Source organism: Sycon ciliatum, chromosome 2 (assembly GCF_964019385.1).
Source record: "Sycon ciliatum chromosome 2, ocSycCili1.1, whole genome shotgun sequence".
NCBI lineage: Eukaryota > Metazoa > Porifera > Calcarea > Leucosolenida > Sycettidae > Sycon > Sycon ciliatum.
Genome location: NC_088644.1, coordinates 33,054,096 through 33,069,665, shown reverse-complemented (window position 1 = coordinate 33,069,665; position 15,570 = coordinate 33,054,096). Strand labels below are relative to the sequence as shown.

General features: G+C 43.7%; 1 protein-coding gene and 1 non-coding gene across 2 annotated transcripts; one reads left to right on the top strand and one right to left on the bottom strand.

The window, feature by feature from the left end:
- Positions 1-2,066: 2,066 nt before the first annotated feature.
- Positions 2,067-2,172, top strand: LOC135811084 (U6 spliceosomal RNA). Its single transcript, XR_010552552.1, has one exon. It is a non-coding gene; the product is annotated as a U6 spliceosomal RNA (small nuclear RNA).
- A 671-nt stretch (positions 2,173-2,843) lies between these two features.
- On the bottom strand, positions 2,844-8,459 carry LOC135810842 (uncharacterized). The gene is made up of 5 exons (XM_065324268.1): positions 8,245-8,459; positions 6,973-7,164; positions 6,625-6,788; positions 3,751-3,878; positions 2,844-3,338 (listed from the first exon to the last, which is right to left on the bottom strand). The coding sequence occupies exons 1-5, from the start codon at positions 8,300-8,302 to the stop codon at positions 3,206-3,208; spliced, it is 675 nt and encodes a 224-aa protein (XP_065180340.1). The 5' UTR covers positions 8,303-8,459; the 3' UTR covers positions 2,844-3,205.
- Positions 8,460-15,570: the final 7,111 nt, after the last annotated feature.

Sequence of the window (15,570 nt, the reverse complement as noted above, 5' to 3'; positions counted from 1 at the left end):
GGAAGACAAATTGGATGATGAAGGTGTCACGTACGAGGCAGGCGGATTCTAAGGGATGTACTCTATGTTGTGATCAGTGTTCGGGACACCGAAAAGTGTGCTTTTTCTTCCATTTCTTAGGTGAAACCGGAACTCCTAACCAAGCTACTGGTGTTGTGCTTGTTTGTAGACCGCACAAAGTATATATATTTGGATTCTGTATTGCATTAGCTATGCATTGAAATAACTTTTGTCCTGGTTACTGGAAGGATATGGGCAGCGTCTAAGGTTTTCTAATGGGCGTTTTTAGAACGAATACGGGCACTTGTAACCATACCCTGAATACGAGCTTCATGTTTGATGTCCTTGTCAAACTCCTGTAATTCAATGCATTGTTATTGGTATATAGAACATTGTAAATATCTCTTTTGCAGTCTGTTAGTTGAATACTTCTTTGAGTCCTGGTTAAGAGTTGCTCATGCGTTAAATTTGCGCGAATATTTCAAATAGATATTTCTGGATTATCTATGGCCTCTTTCTTTACTTGAAGGGAACCCTCCATCTCTTTGTAGCCTTCACAGAAAATTTGAAGTGATTCTCCCAAGGTTAGGCCTCGGCGAGTAATGCTAGCATTGTAACTGGCATTACGAGCATCGTTTTGAGAACTAGCAATGCTCCAGCATTGTACCCGGATTTGGAGCCAAAACAAGCATTAGCGCCCAAAAGTGTCATTTTCTCACTTCATGAGTGTGCATTACTGAATAAAACAGGAGCTCTACAATGTAACGTACACACTGTACTTTGTACCAGCGGCTTTTGGCAGTTTTGCTTAAACGTTAGCCTGCGACTTCGCAACATGCGTCTCTTGTTGCGAATCTTAGTGGCAACTGCTAGGTATAGACGTACCACGTTGATGACTTCATAGGAAACGGAAAGAAACCTTGTCTTTCCTATTCACAGAGTCATGCAGTGCTGGCTTGCTTGCACCATGAGTACATCAAATTGGAATGTGTTGGAAGTCTCTGATTCTTCGGAGGAAGAGAGTGAGACAGAGGAGGATAATAAGGAAGACGAGAACGAGGCAGAGGTGGAGGATGAGCCCGGTGAGGCATGCGCACGACTGCCCAAAGCCAAAGGAGCAAGCATATCGAGGGTTAGTAACATTTCTACTAGAGTGACAGTGTGTTCACTGGGTGCCAGTATTATGCCCCATTGTTTTGCTAATGGATTGCTGCAATGAATCACCAAGTCTTGGTGTCTGGACTGATTACCTATACTCATGCACTAGTTGCCCACTGTGCTGATTGACTCATTCCAAAAAGTGATACGTTGACTTATATTGTACTTTTTCATACCACACAATATACTAAATTTCCAAAATGGCATTCCGTATGCACCCTCAAAGTACTTTGAAGACTGTCGACGTAGGGTTCTGATTTACTGTTATTCACTGCTAGTTCATGATAGCAACTTCAGTTCCACATCATTTTGAAATAGCATCACCATATAATCTACTTTCAAAGTACTAGGTACTTTCAATTGCAGTATTCCGTGCAGTGTGACTTACATTATGACACAATGCCATATGAGTGGTTCACATTGCCTTTTCAACAAGCATTACAAGTCCAAATTAGCATTCTAACGAGCATTATATGACCGAAAAACTAGCAATGCTAAAAGCATTTTGAGCTGAAATAACTGGCATTACCCGCCGAGGCCTACCCAAGGTACAGAAGCGTTACGTTAATTTTAGTTCTGCATTATGCCAGAAGGCTTAGGGCCACCTTACGAATCGTGGATGCTGTCTACAAAATAATTATACACCATTCATGCCCTAAGTCAACAGCAGCTTTTAAAACATTCTGACCTGGGATTGGTTTATACTGGCAGTTGCCATGACGACGCAGTAGGCGGGCATCGCGCGAGACACCACAAGCCAAGGAAATCTTTCTTGTTTGCAGATCATGCATTCGCTAAGTTCCTAGGTTATATAATGTCCATTTGTATTGTCCGTAACGCGTTTCCTGATCATAGCCACTTGCAAAGGCGTAGGCAGTATATAAGCCACCCCCGATGATAATATTGTTGTATCACTTCGGTGTTACATATACTAAAATTGGAACGATACAGAGAAGATTAGCATGGCCCCTGCGCAAGGATGACACGCAAATTCGTGAAGCGTTCCATATTTTTTGTCTATTCAGGCTACAGTGAGGTGTTTGGCACCATGTGCGTGCCAGGCATGGAACTTGAAAGATTTTTTTCTTCACTATTATATATCGGTTTTGTTCAAGTTTGATGAAACAATTTTGATATTTGTATATCTACGACAGTACCAGATGAGGAAGTGAATTTTGTGGTTCCTCTGACATCAAGTAGGCCAACAAAGTGGTGAGGCGCAAAACCCGCAGACGGAATTTGTTTAATGAGAAATTGAGAAAAGGGTCTATGAATCATTCTGCAAATGTACACCAAATTGTATGTGCCAGAGTGAAGTAGAACATGCCAAAATGCTTATACTGTAACAGTTTTCCCATGTTCGCTATAACTTTACACTCCCTCGCACCTCATGCATCTTACGCCTGTCCTAATATAAAACCTTCATTGGCGCCATTGCCACATGTATACTATCACCTTTTGCATATAACTGGTTGAGACATGCTCAACCAGGTCTCTTACTTTTCAAGTTCGATTAAACCTGTTACATATACCGAATGTGAGGCTTGAATAAAGAGCACACACGATGCCCACTCTGTTTGCTCGTTTCCTCAAAACTGAGTGCAATAAGCACCTGTTGTCTTAAACCCACAGCGCGTATTCCAGTGTAGAGCAAACTTCACGAAATACAGTATCGAGAGATTACTGTACACTGCAAATATCGAATTGAATTTGCTGAGGCAGAAAACCCCACCTGTGAACCAAAAATACGTAATCTGGAAATGTGATCATTTTTCAATAGCATTTGAGGTATTTTGGTAGAAGTCACATCAGCCCGCAGACTCGGGACCAAAATCACTACCCACGGAAAATAGATGCGCAAAACGAAAACGGCAAGGATGTGTATTCTGAAACCAACACAATCTGCCATGGTTAATTTTTTTGATGCACAAATAAACACAATGTCATGTCACCACCATTCAATGATCAATAAATTGTACAGAGCTTCCCATGGAATAGATGAAACGGCCAAACAGCTGAGACATTGAAAAAAAAAACCACAAGGCTGTTATGGAATGAGCTCAGCTACACCAGGTGACACGGTGGTTTTCTCGAATTCCGGATCCAGATCAAAGTACTGCGAACATGCGGGCTGCACCTGGAATTTCCTGTTTCCGAAGCCAGCCATAAACAGCTTGTACCTGTGGCCAAACAACAATAATAAAAAAATAGGTATTGCACCTCAGGTAATTGTGGCTAATTCATGAACATGGTTCTTTGTCCTTTGAGGGCTTTGGTGGGTCTAACCAAGAGAATAATATTAGACAATAGTGTGCAAATTTATACCTTGTCTCTTCGACGGCAAAATTTGTTGTAATGTCACCTTTATCAGGATACCACGTCATACAAAGGACGTTCAAAGCATGTGCTGAGTGTCAACGTTCATTACGAGTTGCACTGCCTTTATTAGAATCCAAAATCCCAAACCTGCATTAGAAAAAATCACAGCGTATGGTGAACCCTGAAAAGGCACGGAAGTGTTACGCTTCTAATGATCCATTCTTTTCTATCCTTGCACTGTGCAACCTAACAGAGCTGTTACATTGAGCTCACCAGTCCTTGGTCAGATGGAAGCCATTCTCATCATTGGTAAACGCTGACAGAAAGGTGTCCCTGACGGACTTTATGAACTGGACATAGTTCGCTGCAGCCTTGCTGTCCATGTCCATATCCCTAACCTCCTGCAAAAGAGAAGACAGAATGTGCACTAGAACAATTCGTACCCTTCCGAGCGGCATGATCGTATTTGTGTCTCCTATAATCCATTTTTTGATAATATTTGACTGTTTTGAGCTGGCTCCAGACAAGAAAAAATGGCTCATGCTTGTGGAAAAATATGCTGCGCTTGCGTAGTTGTTCTTCCTGCGATACGTTACAACAATATTGAGATGCCTTTTGTTAGCTCTTCTGCCTGGATTTCACTGACAGATGCGTTAAGCCCATTGATTCTTCCATGTGTGACATGTGAACTGAAACTAAAATTATCAATCCAATTTTTATGTATAGAATATAAGCTGAGTCCCGAGTGTTTACGGGAAATAAAAACCCGAAGCAAAAAACTGAGGCGAAGCCAAGGTTTTTTACCGAAGGTTTTTTTCCCGTAAACACGAGGGCGAAGCTTAAATTCTATTTAAATTATAGTATAAAGAACGATTTTTATTTGCACATGACTTCTGGGTAAAGGGGGACGCATGCGCAGTAATTTCTTGTCATTTCCATGTGCATTGAGCAAGAACGTTGCCTTTTTCATTTCCTTGTAACTTTTTTTCGCTTTTGAAGAACTATGGCTGAGTCTTCGCGTTTCGAACCTGTAATTTCCACAAGGAAAGACGAGCTGTTGGAGGGCGCAGTGCCGAAGTCAACCAAAACGGCAACGGAATTCTGGTTGACTGTTTTCTTCCGATTTCTTGCAAACGGATAGTAAATCTTGCGACTGGAAAAATGTCACAGAGGGAGAACTTGCGGGCTTGCTCGAAGACTTCTACTGCTCGGCTAAAAAGCAGGACAAATCCGAGTACAAGCGTGCAAGTATGATTGCTGCTCGCGGGGCAACGCCACCTGAACTCTCTAGAGTGAGGAATCAGCCTGCAAGGTCAGGTTTTCAACAGGTACAACAAACTCTTGGATGCTGTGCTAAAGGAGAGGAAGCGGACTGGTTTGGAGGCTCCTGTTGTCCACAAGGATAGTATTGCTGATGATGATTGGGTTCTCCTAAAGGAGTATTTCGCCAATGCGTCAACCACGCTGGATGTGAAGAAGGTGACTCAGTTTGTATGGTTCCACACTACGCTTCACTTCTGCCTTCGTGGAAACGAGGCACAGCCTGCTGCAGCCAGTCCCATTCCATCAGTTCTTTCGGCTCAAGGGTCAACTTGGTCTAATGTCACTATCAACATGATGGCTCCCACGCCTGAGAAGAGGAAGAAGCGACTCAGTTTAAAGCTTAAGAAAAAACCCAAGAAGGAGGCCGAGGAGAAGCAGGAGTACCGTAAGCTTATTTGTGCTCACTTCCACTTTCTGCCTTTCGTGTCGTTCTATTCTGTTTTTCCAGTTTTTCTTTTCGTTGTGCTGTTTTTGAAACTCTGAGCCAATATGTGCTGTTTTTGTTCTGTACTACCATGCTGGATTGTTTTTTCCTAAAAAGCGGTTTTTTGTAGCACCAGGTTTTTTACAGCACCAGGTTTTTTATACAGGTTTTTTGTAGCACCAGGTTTTTTATACAGGTTTTTTACACTTAGGCTGTTAGGTAGGTCGTCAAAACCTCGTTAGTTACATGTATGTCCAGTGGTTGTCTCTTGTTGTCGCACTACATGTCACGCTTATTGAGTTTTCTCGCATTTGCACCTTTGTGTCATTATTGCAATTTTCGCTGTTTACTTTAGCTATCTTCTTTCTTTTTTTGCGCTGTTTCACCACCTTCTTACTGTATTTAATCCACTGTTCCTGTTCCTGTTCCTGTTGACGAGAAGGCTTGAAAGTATACTTGTGAAGACAAAAACTTTCAAGATGTTTGTAATGAGCCTGAAGTGTGTCCTTTTTATGAGTATTATCGTTTTTTATAGCACCACGTTTTTTATACGAGTGATAACCAGAAATATTACCTGCTTTTTAGAGCACGCAAATGACTGGAGGTTTTTTATACTATAATTTAAATCTTAGTACAAGGCGCAGAGAATGAAATTTTTTTGTGAGTCAGAGTTTCACGCACGCTGAGGAGATCATCAGACAACAAACTGTTAATCCTCTTCTACTTGCTGTAAGTAGCTCTGCCCGCAGGCATTCAGCACATGTTTGGACAGCCTGGAACCTTTCTGTTTAAAAAATCCGAGTACAGCAAAGATTCTTCATTTGCTTACGACCCAGTTCCGGCCATGCATGTAGGCATACAACATCTAGAGTATTCTTACTGAGGCTGCGTTTACACGACAACGATTGAAAACGATTTGCGTTTACACGACAACGAAGTAGAACCTAAACGGAACGAAATCGTTGCGTTTACTACTATCGTTTACACGACAACGCCCGAAAACGATACCTAAACGGAACAAAATGGAAACGCACTTCAAAGTGTTTTGAAACGTTTTCAAAACGTTTTCAAAACGTTTTCGTTCTCGTGTAAACGGTGAAAACAGTGAAAACGATTGGAAACGGAGCGCGGCCATGGAAACCATTCCGCGCGGGACTATATTTCGCGGGAAATACCTGACCTTTGCGACCACCAGCACTTACGAACTCCAACTAACGTGTTACTTCCCGCCCTTGCGCCTAGCCAGCACGTGCTAACTCCAGCCTGATCGCCCGTTTTCCGTTTTCGTGTAAACGGTTCAAAACGATTTGCCGTTTTCGTGTAAACGGTTCGAAAACGATTTCGTTTCGTTCCGTTTCGTTTCGTCTCCTTGTAAACGCAGCCTGACAATCACAACTAACCTTGTACGACAGTGCTATGTGGTGGGTACGTGGTGTTTCTAGCCCTGCGTAGTAGCCCATCTGAATCAGCTTCTCCTGATCGGCGACTGCATCCCAGTGAATGCATACATCATTCGGAAAGCTTGTGGCATCAAGAAAATCCTTGTTCTGAAACCATTGGAAAGCTGCATGGCAACATGAAAAAAACCTCTTTTCATGCTATTGCAACCATCATCCATTTTGGTGATGAATCTGCATCCGCTTTCACTGAGCTTCTATGCACATCTAGGCAGGCATTAGGCACATGCCAAACCACGGCAACACATCGACCAAAGAATATTACACTGGTAGCTTTAACGTTATACCTACTTGTCACAGATACTGTGTTGTTCCAGAGCCCTCCACCGATTAGATGCTGCGGCCCTTGCATCTGGAAATTCACCAGCATCTTGTTTGCGAAATTATGAATCATGTAAAACAGTGGGTCCATAGCTGGTACCATGCCTTCGAAGGTGCCACCCATGCTTGCGTGGAAGTTTCTGTCAAAGTCGAGAAAAAATCCTGTGCACAAATTGAACAAGGATGTGATATTCACCATGGAGTCGTAAAATACCGGTATTTACCGGTAAATACCGGTATTTTACGACTCCCTGATATTCACTAATCTAGAGGCATGGTTAAAGTAAACATTCTCCGAGAATTTACTGCCAGGCTAGAGGGCAGGCAATGTCTTTTTCTGAGGCTGCGTTTACACGACAACGCTGGGGGTGAAAACGCAACAAAATCCTTTCGGGTGCAGGGTTCATTTACACATGTACACACGGAGCAAAACGTAAAAGTTGTACACCAAAACGGAAGAAAACCAAAACGCTGGCCAAGGTGAAAGAATTTGAAAACGGAAATGTTCTGCCGGATAAATTTGGGTATGTAAACAGTCGAAACGGTCTGGTGACCTCGTTTTCAGTCACGTTTGTTCCGTTTTCGGCCGTTCACACGGATACGACAATCAATTTTTTTACACTTTTCGTCATGTGACGAGTGTTGTCGTGTGGCCTGTTTTCAACTATTCGTTGAGTGTGATTGGTGCTTCCACGACAACACTTGGCACATGACGAACTTTGGTGGATCCTTTGCTCCTGTGTAGACGCGCGAAAACAATACAAACCGAGACCACCTCGGATCAGCTTTGATCGTGTAAATGCACGAAAACGAGAAAAGATATGCGGGTCTGAAAATGGAAAACTGGCAGTGCGTTGTCATGTAAACGCAGCCGTAGCGTCTGATAACGAATATGGGGATATCAAAAAACAATGGACTTTTGTTGCCCTTTTCAGATAGACAGTCACTGTGCAATTCAGTGACGGGATTTGAACATCCAAGTAACCAACACTACAATAATTGTAGTGCTGTGTTCCTTTCGATATCATACATGACAGTGGTTGCTTTATCATATACCGGTAATCGGCTCATCGTCATACATGTATAGAAAGCGAACCAGATGGGACACCCGCATTCAGCAGAATTCCAGTGTTGGTGGAAAGCTGGTGGCAATGATCCTATACAGATGAAATGTTCATCAATAAGTGATCATAAAAATACCCGAGTCAATTGACACACGTGCACCTTTATTGTGGTGCTTACCTAAATCGAACATCTCTGAGTTTTCCGGCGGTATGGTGAGCATTGCGGTGAACATCATATACGAAAAGGGGTCGCTTGTAGCTGATATGTTCCTCTTCAAGCACGTCGTGAAGGGTAGCTCCACGCCATTGTACACAAACTTTGGAAGGACAAATTCTCCTGAAGATCGACAGAAGGAACGTTGTGGTATTGATTGGCATTGGCCTCGGCGGTTACAATTTGGTAAAAATCAAACATGGCCGGCACAGTAACTCCATGCTGGTACGTTTCATTGGGTTTCTCCCAGAGGTCACCTGGACCTGGGTTTTTCATAATCTAGACATATTATGGTAACGGCGGCCTGAAGTAGTGACCGTGCTTAATTTAGCTGCCCAGGGTATACCGTGAATCATGATGTTTTGTACTCAATCGCACCATCACCTGGCGCATTTGGACATTGTATATTCCCGAACCAGAATGGTCCCATGGCATTTACACATAATAACGTTATACAGAGGTTATTGTCTTGATGTAGAACTTCCACTCAGAGCTATAGCCAAAGTGTTTGCATGGGAAGCAAGGTAAATACTGTGAACAAAGCCATCTACACAGAATTCCAGTATTTGATCCAAAAACAGTAGTTGTTTTAAAGGCTGTGGAGAAAAACAGCGAAACATAAGCCAGGTCATAACAGTACACACTGTCAACCCTACTAGTGATAGTCAGACAGAAGAACGAGCAGTTGCGGTTTCGTAACTCCGAGTTTCACGAACTTTTAAAATCGATCATCAGACGAAAATTGTACCAGTAACAGTCTCAATTTTAACTTTAATTTAATTTTTAATTTTAGTAGCTTAAACGAGCTTGCCAAGTTACATTTTCTATACGGCCCATCGAGCACGCAGTAATCAGGAGGCACTCCGTTTTCTCCAAACCCTTCTGGTAATTGCTCCGAATAGCTCTGCCACGTGAAACCAAAACAAGGCACGAATCAGGGTAACAAGATTACATAACCAAGGCACTGAACGAAGTGTCAACCTACGAATACAACTTCAGTGCAACAATGTGCTCTTTTTGCTTACACAAAACAGGCTTATGAATAAAAAGAGCACATTGTTGCACTGAAGTTGTATTCGTAGGTTGACACTTCGTTCAGTGCCTTCTCGCCTTTGGTTATGTAATCCTGTTACCCTTTTTTGCGTATCCTCTAGTGGTTTTATTGCACTTGTATCTTGATGTTATTTCTAACACCTTTCTTTTTACAGTACTTAACTTCAGTTTCTTTTGTTGTATCCTTAGTTCCCTTTTTTCCCACTGATGATAGGAACGAGAAAATCGATTCTGGGTTTTCAATAATATTTTTGTTATAAAATACACAGTGATACATGTCAAACAAGTAACGTAGTTGCGTGATGTCTGCGGCCTTCATCCTATTCATAGCTATATTAAAATTATTATCTCCACGTAGGTTATTAATAATAATAATAATAATAATAAAGGTTTGCTCCCCACACCGGAGCTCGCGCTATTCCGCCGACTTTACTTGACACTTGACTGACTCACGACTGCCATCCAGAGCACACGAGAAGTCCATCGAACCTTCGACTCGGCAAACCTGCAAGAAAGCACCACTCCCTGCTCAATACACAGTGTTTCGGGGAATTCACCCCTCATCAGTTGAGCTTGAGTAGGCTGAGGAAGCTTGTGCCTGAAGAGCACCACTTATATAGTGCTCTCCAGGCACAAACATCACCAGGGATACAAACTTACAGAGACGCTCCGCTTCCAGCGCGATAAACACCTCGTGAACACCAGATAGCAGCGTGAGTCAGTGTCGCTCCTGGACGGTGAGACAGACGTCGAGGCTTGCGACTAGTTGGTTTGGAGGTGACAGCGTTGCGAATGACCGAGGGTCCTCGACGTCTGTCTCACCGTCCAGGAGCGACACTGACTCACGCTGCTATCTGGTGTTCACGAGGTGTTTATCGCGCTGGAAGCGGAGCGTCTCTGTAAGTTTGTATCCCTGGTGATGTTTGTGCCTGGAGAGCACTATATAAGTGGTGCTCTTCAGGCACAAGCTTCCTCAGCCTACTCAAGCTCAACTGATGAGGGGTGAATTCCCCGAAACACTGTGTATTGAGCAGGGAGTGGTGCTTTCTTGCAGGTTTGCCGAGTCGAAGGTTCGATGGACTTCTCGTGTGCTCTGGATGGCAGTCGTGAGTCAGTCAAGTGTCAAGTAAAGTCGGCGGAATAGCGCGAGCTCCGGTGTGGGGAGCAAACCTTTCTTACAAATCATCGCCGAAGTCGCAACCACTACTTCGTAATAATAATAATAATAATAATTCAAACAGTAGTTTGGAGGCGGTGGGAAAAACAGTTTCGTAATACGTATTCGCATGCAACGACGCAAATCCACACAATTCAGTAGACACTTTTTCTATCAAACATTTTCTTTCCCTTCTCTTTAGGATAGTACAGGGAATGTTGGAAATTAGAAAAACACATAACTATATAGAGAATGAAAGAAAGAAAAAGTCAACACTTAAACATAGGTGTTAAAAATGATTAAAGTGTTAAAAACTCAAAAACAAACAGCTGCAAGTTGTAGACAAACACGTTGAACACATCAGGGAACACTTGTCACACTTTCACGAGGTGTGACACCAAACAACTGCAACGATAACACATTCTCCTTCTGTACACATAGTTCTGGATCTAGTTTACGAATATACAGAGCTTCTAACACAGCAAGATGTGACTTAGACCTTCCACGAGTCAAAATCGAAAAGATATCATCACTATACAACTTACGACAACTAGCACTGCCCGACAAATGACGCTTGATGGACGATGTCCGATCACTTAGCTCTGTCACCTTCGCCGCCTGCCGTTGTTCTCTTCCGTTAGGCTTGTTTGGTTGGTTGCTCCGGTCCACACCTCCAACGTCCGTTGATTTCATGTCCGTTTTTGTTGATTTCATGGCCGTTTTCGTGTCACTTCTTGGTCTTCCTCGTTTCCTCTTGTTGATCGTTGTTGTCACTTCCATTATCGACGTATTCAGATTCCCAGTACTCCGTCTCTTCACCTTGCTTCTGGTAACTCTTCCGGTGTCTATGAGCTCCAGTGTCACATTGGGTGGTTTTCGAGACGGTCTCCCTCGCTTCCTCACGCTTGTCTGAGATGGGCCAAGCTCCCCGCCCGTCGAGGCGGAGGCGCGCATGCGTACATCTACACTGGACGCAGACAAAGGCGTTCCAGTATCGGACATGCAGTCACAACGGCTGTTGTTATACCGCCCCCTGTAACCATAAGCAGATGGTCCACACCTATGGCTCTGGGGTCTCCTCCGTGGGCTTCACGGAGTGAGATTCGTGGGGTTGACCTTGTCCCCCATATATGCATACCACCACCAATACCGCTCTGCTGTGTTTTCTGTCGTCACGGCATTGCTTCAACTACTTTAAGCTACGTCTTCCCAGTGACTATATTGCTCTTCTTAACGAAGTCATTTCCCTTAGGGGACGACTAACACTGCGATTTTCCATGTAAGATTACTCCGTGAGTGTCTCCATTATTCGGTGGCACCGAAGTACCTTCAGAAACGGGTCCAGAAATTGAAGCTCTATGACTCTATATCAATTGAAAAGGTCCTCCTCGGAGATGACCTAAACAAGGCTAAGGGTCACCTACAGAATGTACGATCAAAGTTTGTTTCCTCGTATCAAAATATTCGCCGGCTTCTCAATGTCTTTGACTTTATCAGATTTTCTTGGTTACTCTCCCAATGTGATCGCAAGCAACGATCCAAACATGACACGAAGCGAACTAACCTAGTTTCAGCGTTGAGAAGAGATAGGTTTGGAGCCTGCAGCGACAACTACGACACAATCATTAATCTTGCCGGTATCACGCTCAGTCAACTACAGAAAGATGTTCTATGTGGTGGAATGGATTTTGGTATCCCTCCCAAATTCAACCAGACTGATATTTTGGCTGAATTTGAACTTCTTCAACAACAGCTGTCCACTGTTCCCGCGAAATCGGAGTTGGCGGCGGCAACCTGCCGAGCTTCCTTGGCTGCCGAGGCGTTCCGGTTTGCCCAGTCTCCGCCAGATACACGATCCTTTTCACTGACGCGGGAACATATAAAAGTTCTCAAGGAACTTAGGAAGAACCCTGAAATCGTGATATCTCGCCCTGACAAGGGCCGGGCAACGGTGATTATGTCGGCAGTGGAGTATAGAGCGAAGATGATGGTCATACTCAATGACACCACTAAGTTCTGTAGACTCGGCCCGTGCGATGGTTATGATCACACTGCAAACATAGATACGAAATTAAGTAAATACCTACTGTTTCTATCTAGATCTCATCAGATTACTCAATATGAACATGACCGGCTAGCACCAACGGGATCCACTCGGCCACGGATGCATGGCCTGCCGAAAATTCACAAAAAGAATATACCATTACGACCGATACTAAGCATGTCCGGTTCTCCGCAATTTAAGATATCCAAGTGGTTGTGCGCAATGCTGCAGACTGTGCTCGCCCTTTACAATAACCATTGCGTCAAGGACACATTCGAGTTCGTAGATAAGATCAGGAAATCGAAGTTTGAGTCGTGTGGTTACATGTGCTCGTACGATGTCGTCAGTTTGTTCACCAATGTTCCATTGCGTGAAACCATTGATATTTGTGCAGCAGCGTTGTACCATAACAAGTCCGTGACTCCACCAGATTTGAATGAGAGCGAATTTGTCAAAATGATGTTAATGGTCACTTCTGGTGTTGAGTTTTCCTTTGACAATGTCATGTATAAACAGTTGGATGGAGTTGCGATGGGATCTCCACTTGGTCCGGTATTAGCAAACATATTCGTTGGATTTTGCGAGTCATCCATTCCCCCATCGCTATGGCCCTCGGTATACTACCGTTTTGTAGATGATGTTTTTTGTCACGACGAGGACCAAGAAACCTGCGAGAACTTTTTAACAACCCTAAACGGTCTACATCCTGCATTAAAATTCACTGCAGAAGGTGAACGGGACGGTGTGATATCCTTCTTAGATGTCAATATTACCCGCAACAACGACACCAAGAGTTTAGACATGACGGTTTACAGAAAACCCACCTTTACTGGCTTGTATATTCCATGGGGAAGCTACACACCAACTAAATCCAAAGTTCACCTTGTCAAAGCACTAGTCTATCGTGCCCATTGAATCTGCTCTCCTCACCTTCTTCAAGAAGAACTGAGGCGGCTCACATCAATTTTGACAAACAATGGATACCCCTCGTCACTACTAACAAAACTTATTAATAACAAACCAATCACGCAGGATCCGAAACCATTTGGACCGGACAGGTGCCCCGTGGTACTACGCTTACCCTGGGTGGGTGCTGGCTCTGCGCGCGTCGAGAAGGAGGTGCGCAACATTGTCTGTTCGTCTTACTCGTGCGTGAAATTGTATTGTGGATTTGCGTCGTTGCATGCCAATACGTATTACGAAATAATAATAATAATAATAATTTGAAAGTAGGACGGAGGCAGAAAATGACAAGTGACAAGAAAAAGAGAGAAAATATCAAGAGATCTATTTCGCACCTTCACGACGAACAGAGAGATGCCCTGTGGTACTACGTTTGCCATGGGTTGGTGCCGGTTCTTCGCGCGTCGAGAAGGAGGTGCGGAATATTGTTTGTTCCTCTTATCCGTGTGTCAAATTGTATGTCATCTTTGGGACGACCCGTGCGTTCAGCGTGAAGAAGGACGTTCTACCTACCCTAAGCAAAAGTAATTTAATCTATTTCTTTCAGTGCCGAAATTGTGAAAATGGGTACGTAGGTAGAACCTTTCAGCACCTGGGCGCACGGATTCGTCAACATGTACCGTTGAATCTTGTCCCTGTAGCTGCACGTGGTTCTCGACCTCGGCGTGGTCGTCCACCGAAGTGTCCAGTGCAGTCTGTGTCTGAGGTGGACTTGTCCAAGTCCGCTGTGGATACGCTTGCCGACGCCTCCTCCTTTTCGTCGGGCGGAGGGCTGGAGCCAACCCAAACAACAGTCAACAAGAAGAAGAGACCGATACGGAAACCACCGAAACTGACATCTGGACAATCGAGCCCCGGACGAGTCACCAGAAGTCAATTGAGGAGACGAATTGATGACGAATCAAAAGAATCAATACTGGAAGTGACAACAACGGTTAATGTGAAGAAACGAGGTAGACCACGGAAGCAGGACAGACTGGACGTGGAGCAGCACACTGATCTCGACCGAGGCAATCGGAATTGCAGGGACGCAGGGCGTAATGGGAGAGATTCGCAAGCGGCAATATCGGAGGTGACAACGGCCAAGTCGTCGGGTCAGGGAAACGGTACCTCGGCAATCAAGTGTCACCTGTCGGGCAGTGCTAGTTGTCGTGAGTGGTATTCCGATGATGTATTCTCTGTTTTGTCGCGTGGTAGGTCTTTGTTACATCTTGCCGTGTTGGAAGCTTTGTACATACGTAAGTTAGACCCTGAGCTTTGTGTTCAGAAGGAGAATGTGTTGTCTTTGCAGTTGTTTGGCACTGTTCGTCGTGAAGGTGCGAAATAGATCTCTTGATATTTCTCTCTTTTTCTTGTCACTACGTTTTTGTCACTTATTGGATTTGCATGCTGTTTTTTTTGATTCTTCACATCTATTTTTTCGTGTCACTTCTACACATAATTGGAGTGATATGTTTCTGAACTTCTTTTCCTTATAGTTGTAGTCTTTTAGCTTATTTCCATCATTCCCTGTAGTATTTTGACAAGAAGGGAACGAAAACGTTCAATACTTTGACACATGTCCTAATTGGCTGGTGGTGACTCTTGCGTAGATGCATGCGTAGATAATACATTTTTTGTAATAATAATAATAATAATAATAGTATATAGGCTACACAAATGTGTACAATGCACCTGATCAGTCCTGGTGGTCTGCATGGTAAAGGGCTTGAAGTTGGAGGCCATGCACTGCAGATAGCGTTTTCAATGAAAAGCAGGGTACAAATCATTTCAATACTTTATTGTATGGTCGAACTCGTCTTCTTCAAAGTTCTTTCTCACACTGATACAGTACATGTAGCAGAAGATGTGAGTTAATCAGCCTTTATCAGGTATCCTGGGGCGGACAAGAGAGTGACGGGAAGTCCGCAAACTGACTCTGCGTACATGTACATCTACATGTAGATTATACATAACAGAACAACAAGGACAATCAAGGCTCGTTTGCTGCTACTTTAAGTTTCATGCTCACGCAATCATCAGGCAACATGAAGATCGGGTGCCGACCATGCCAGTATATATGCCGGGAGAGGGT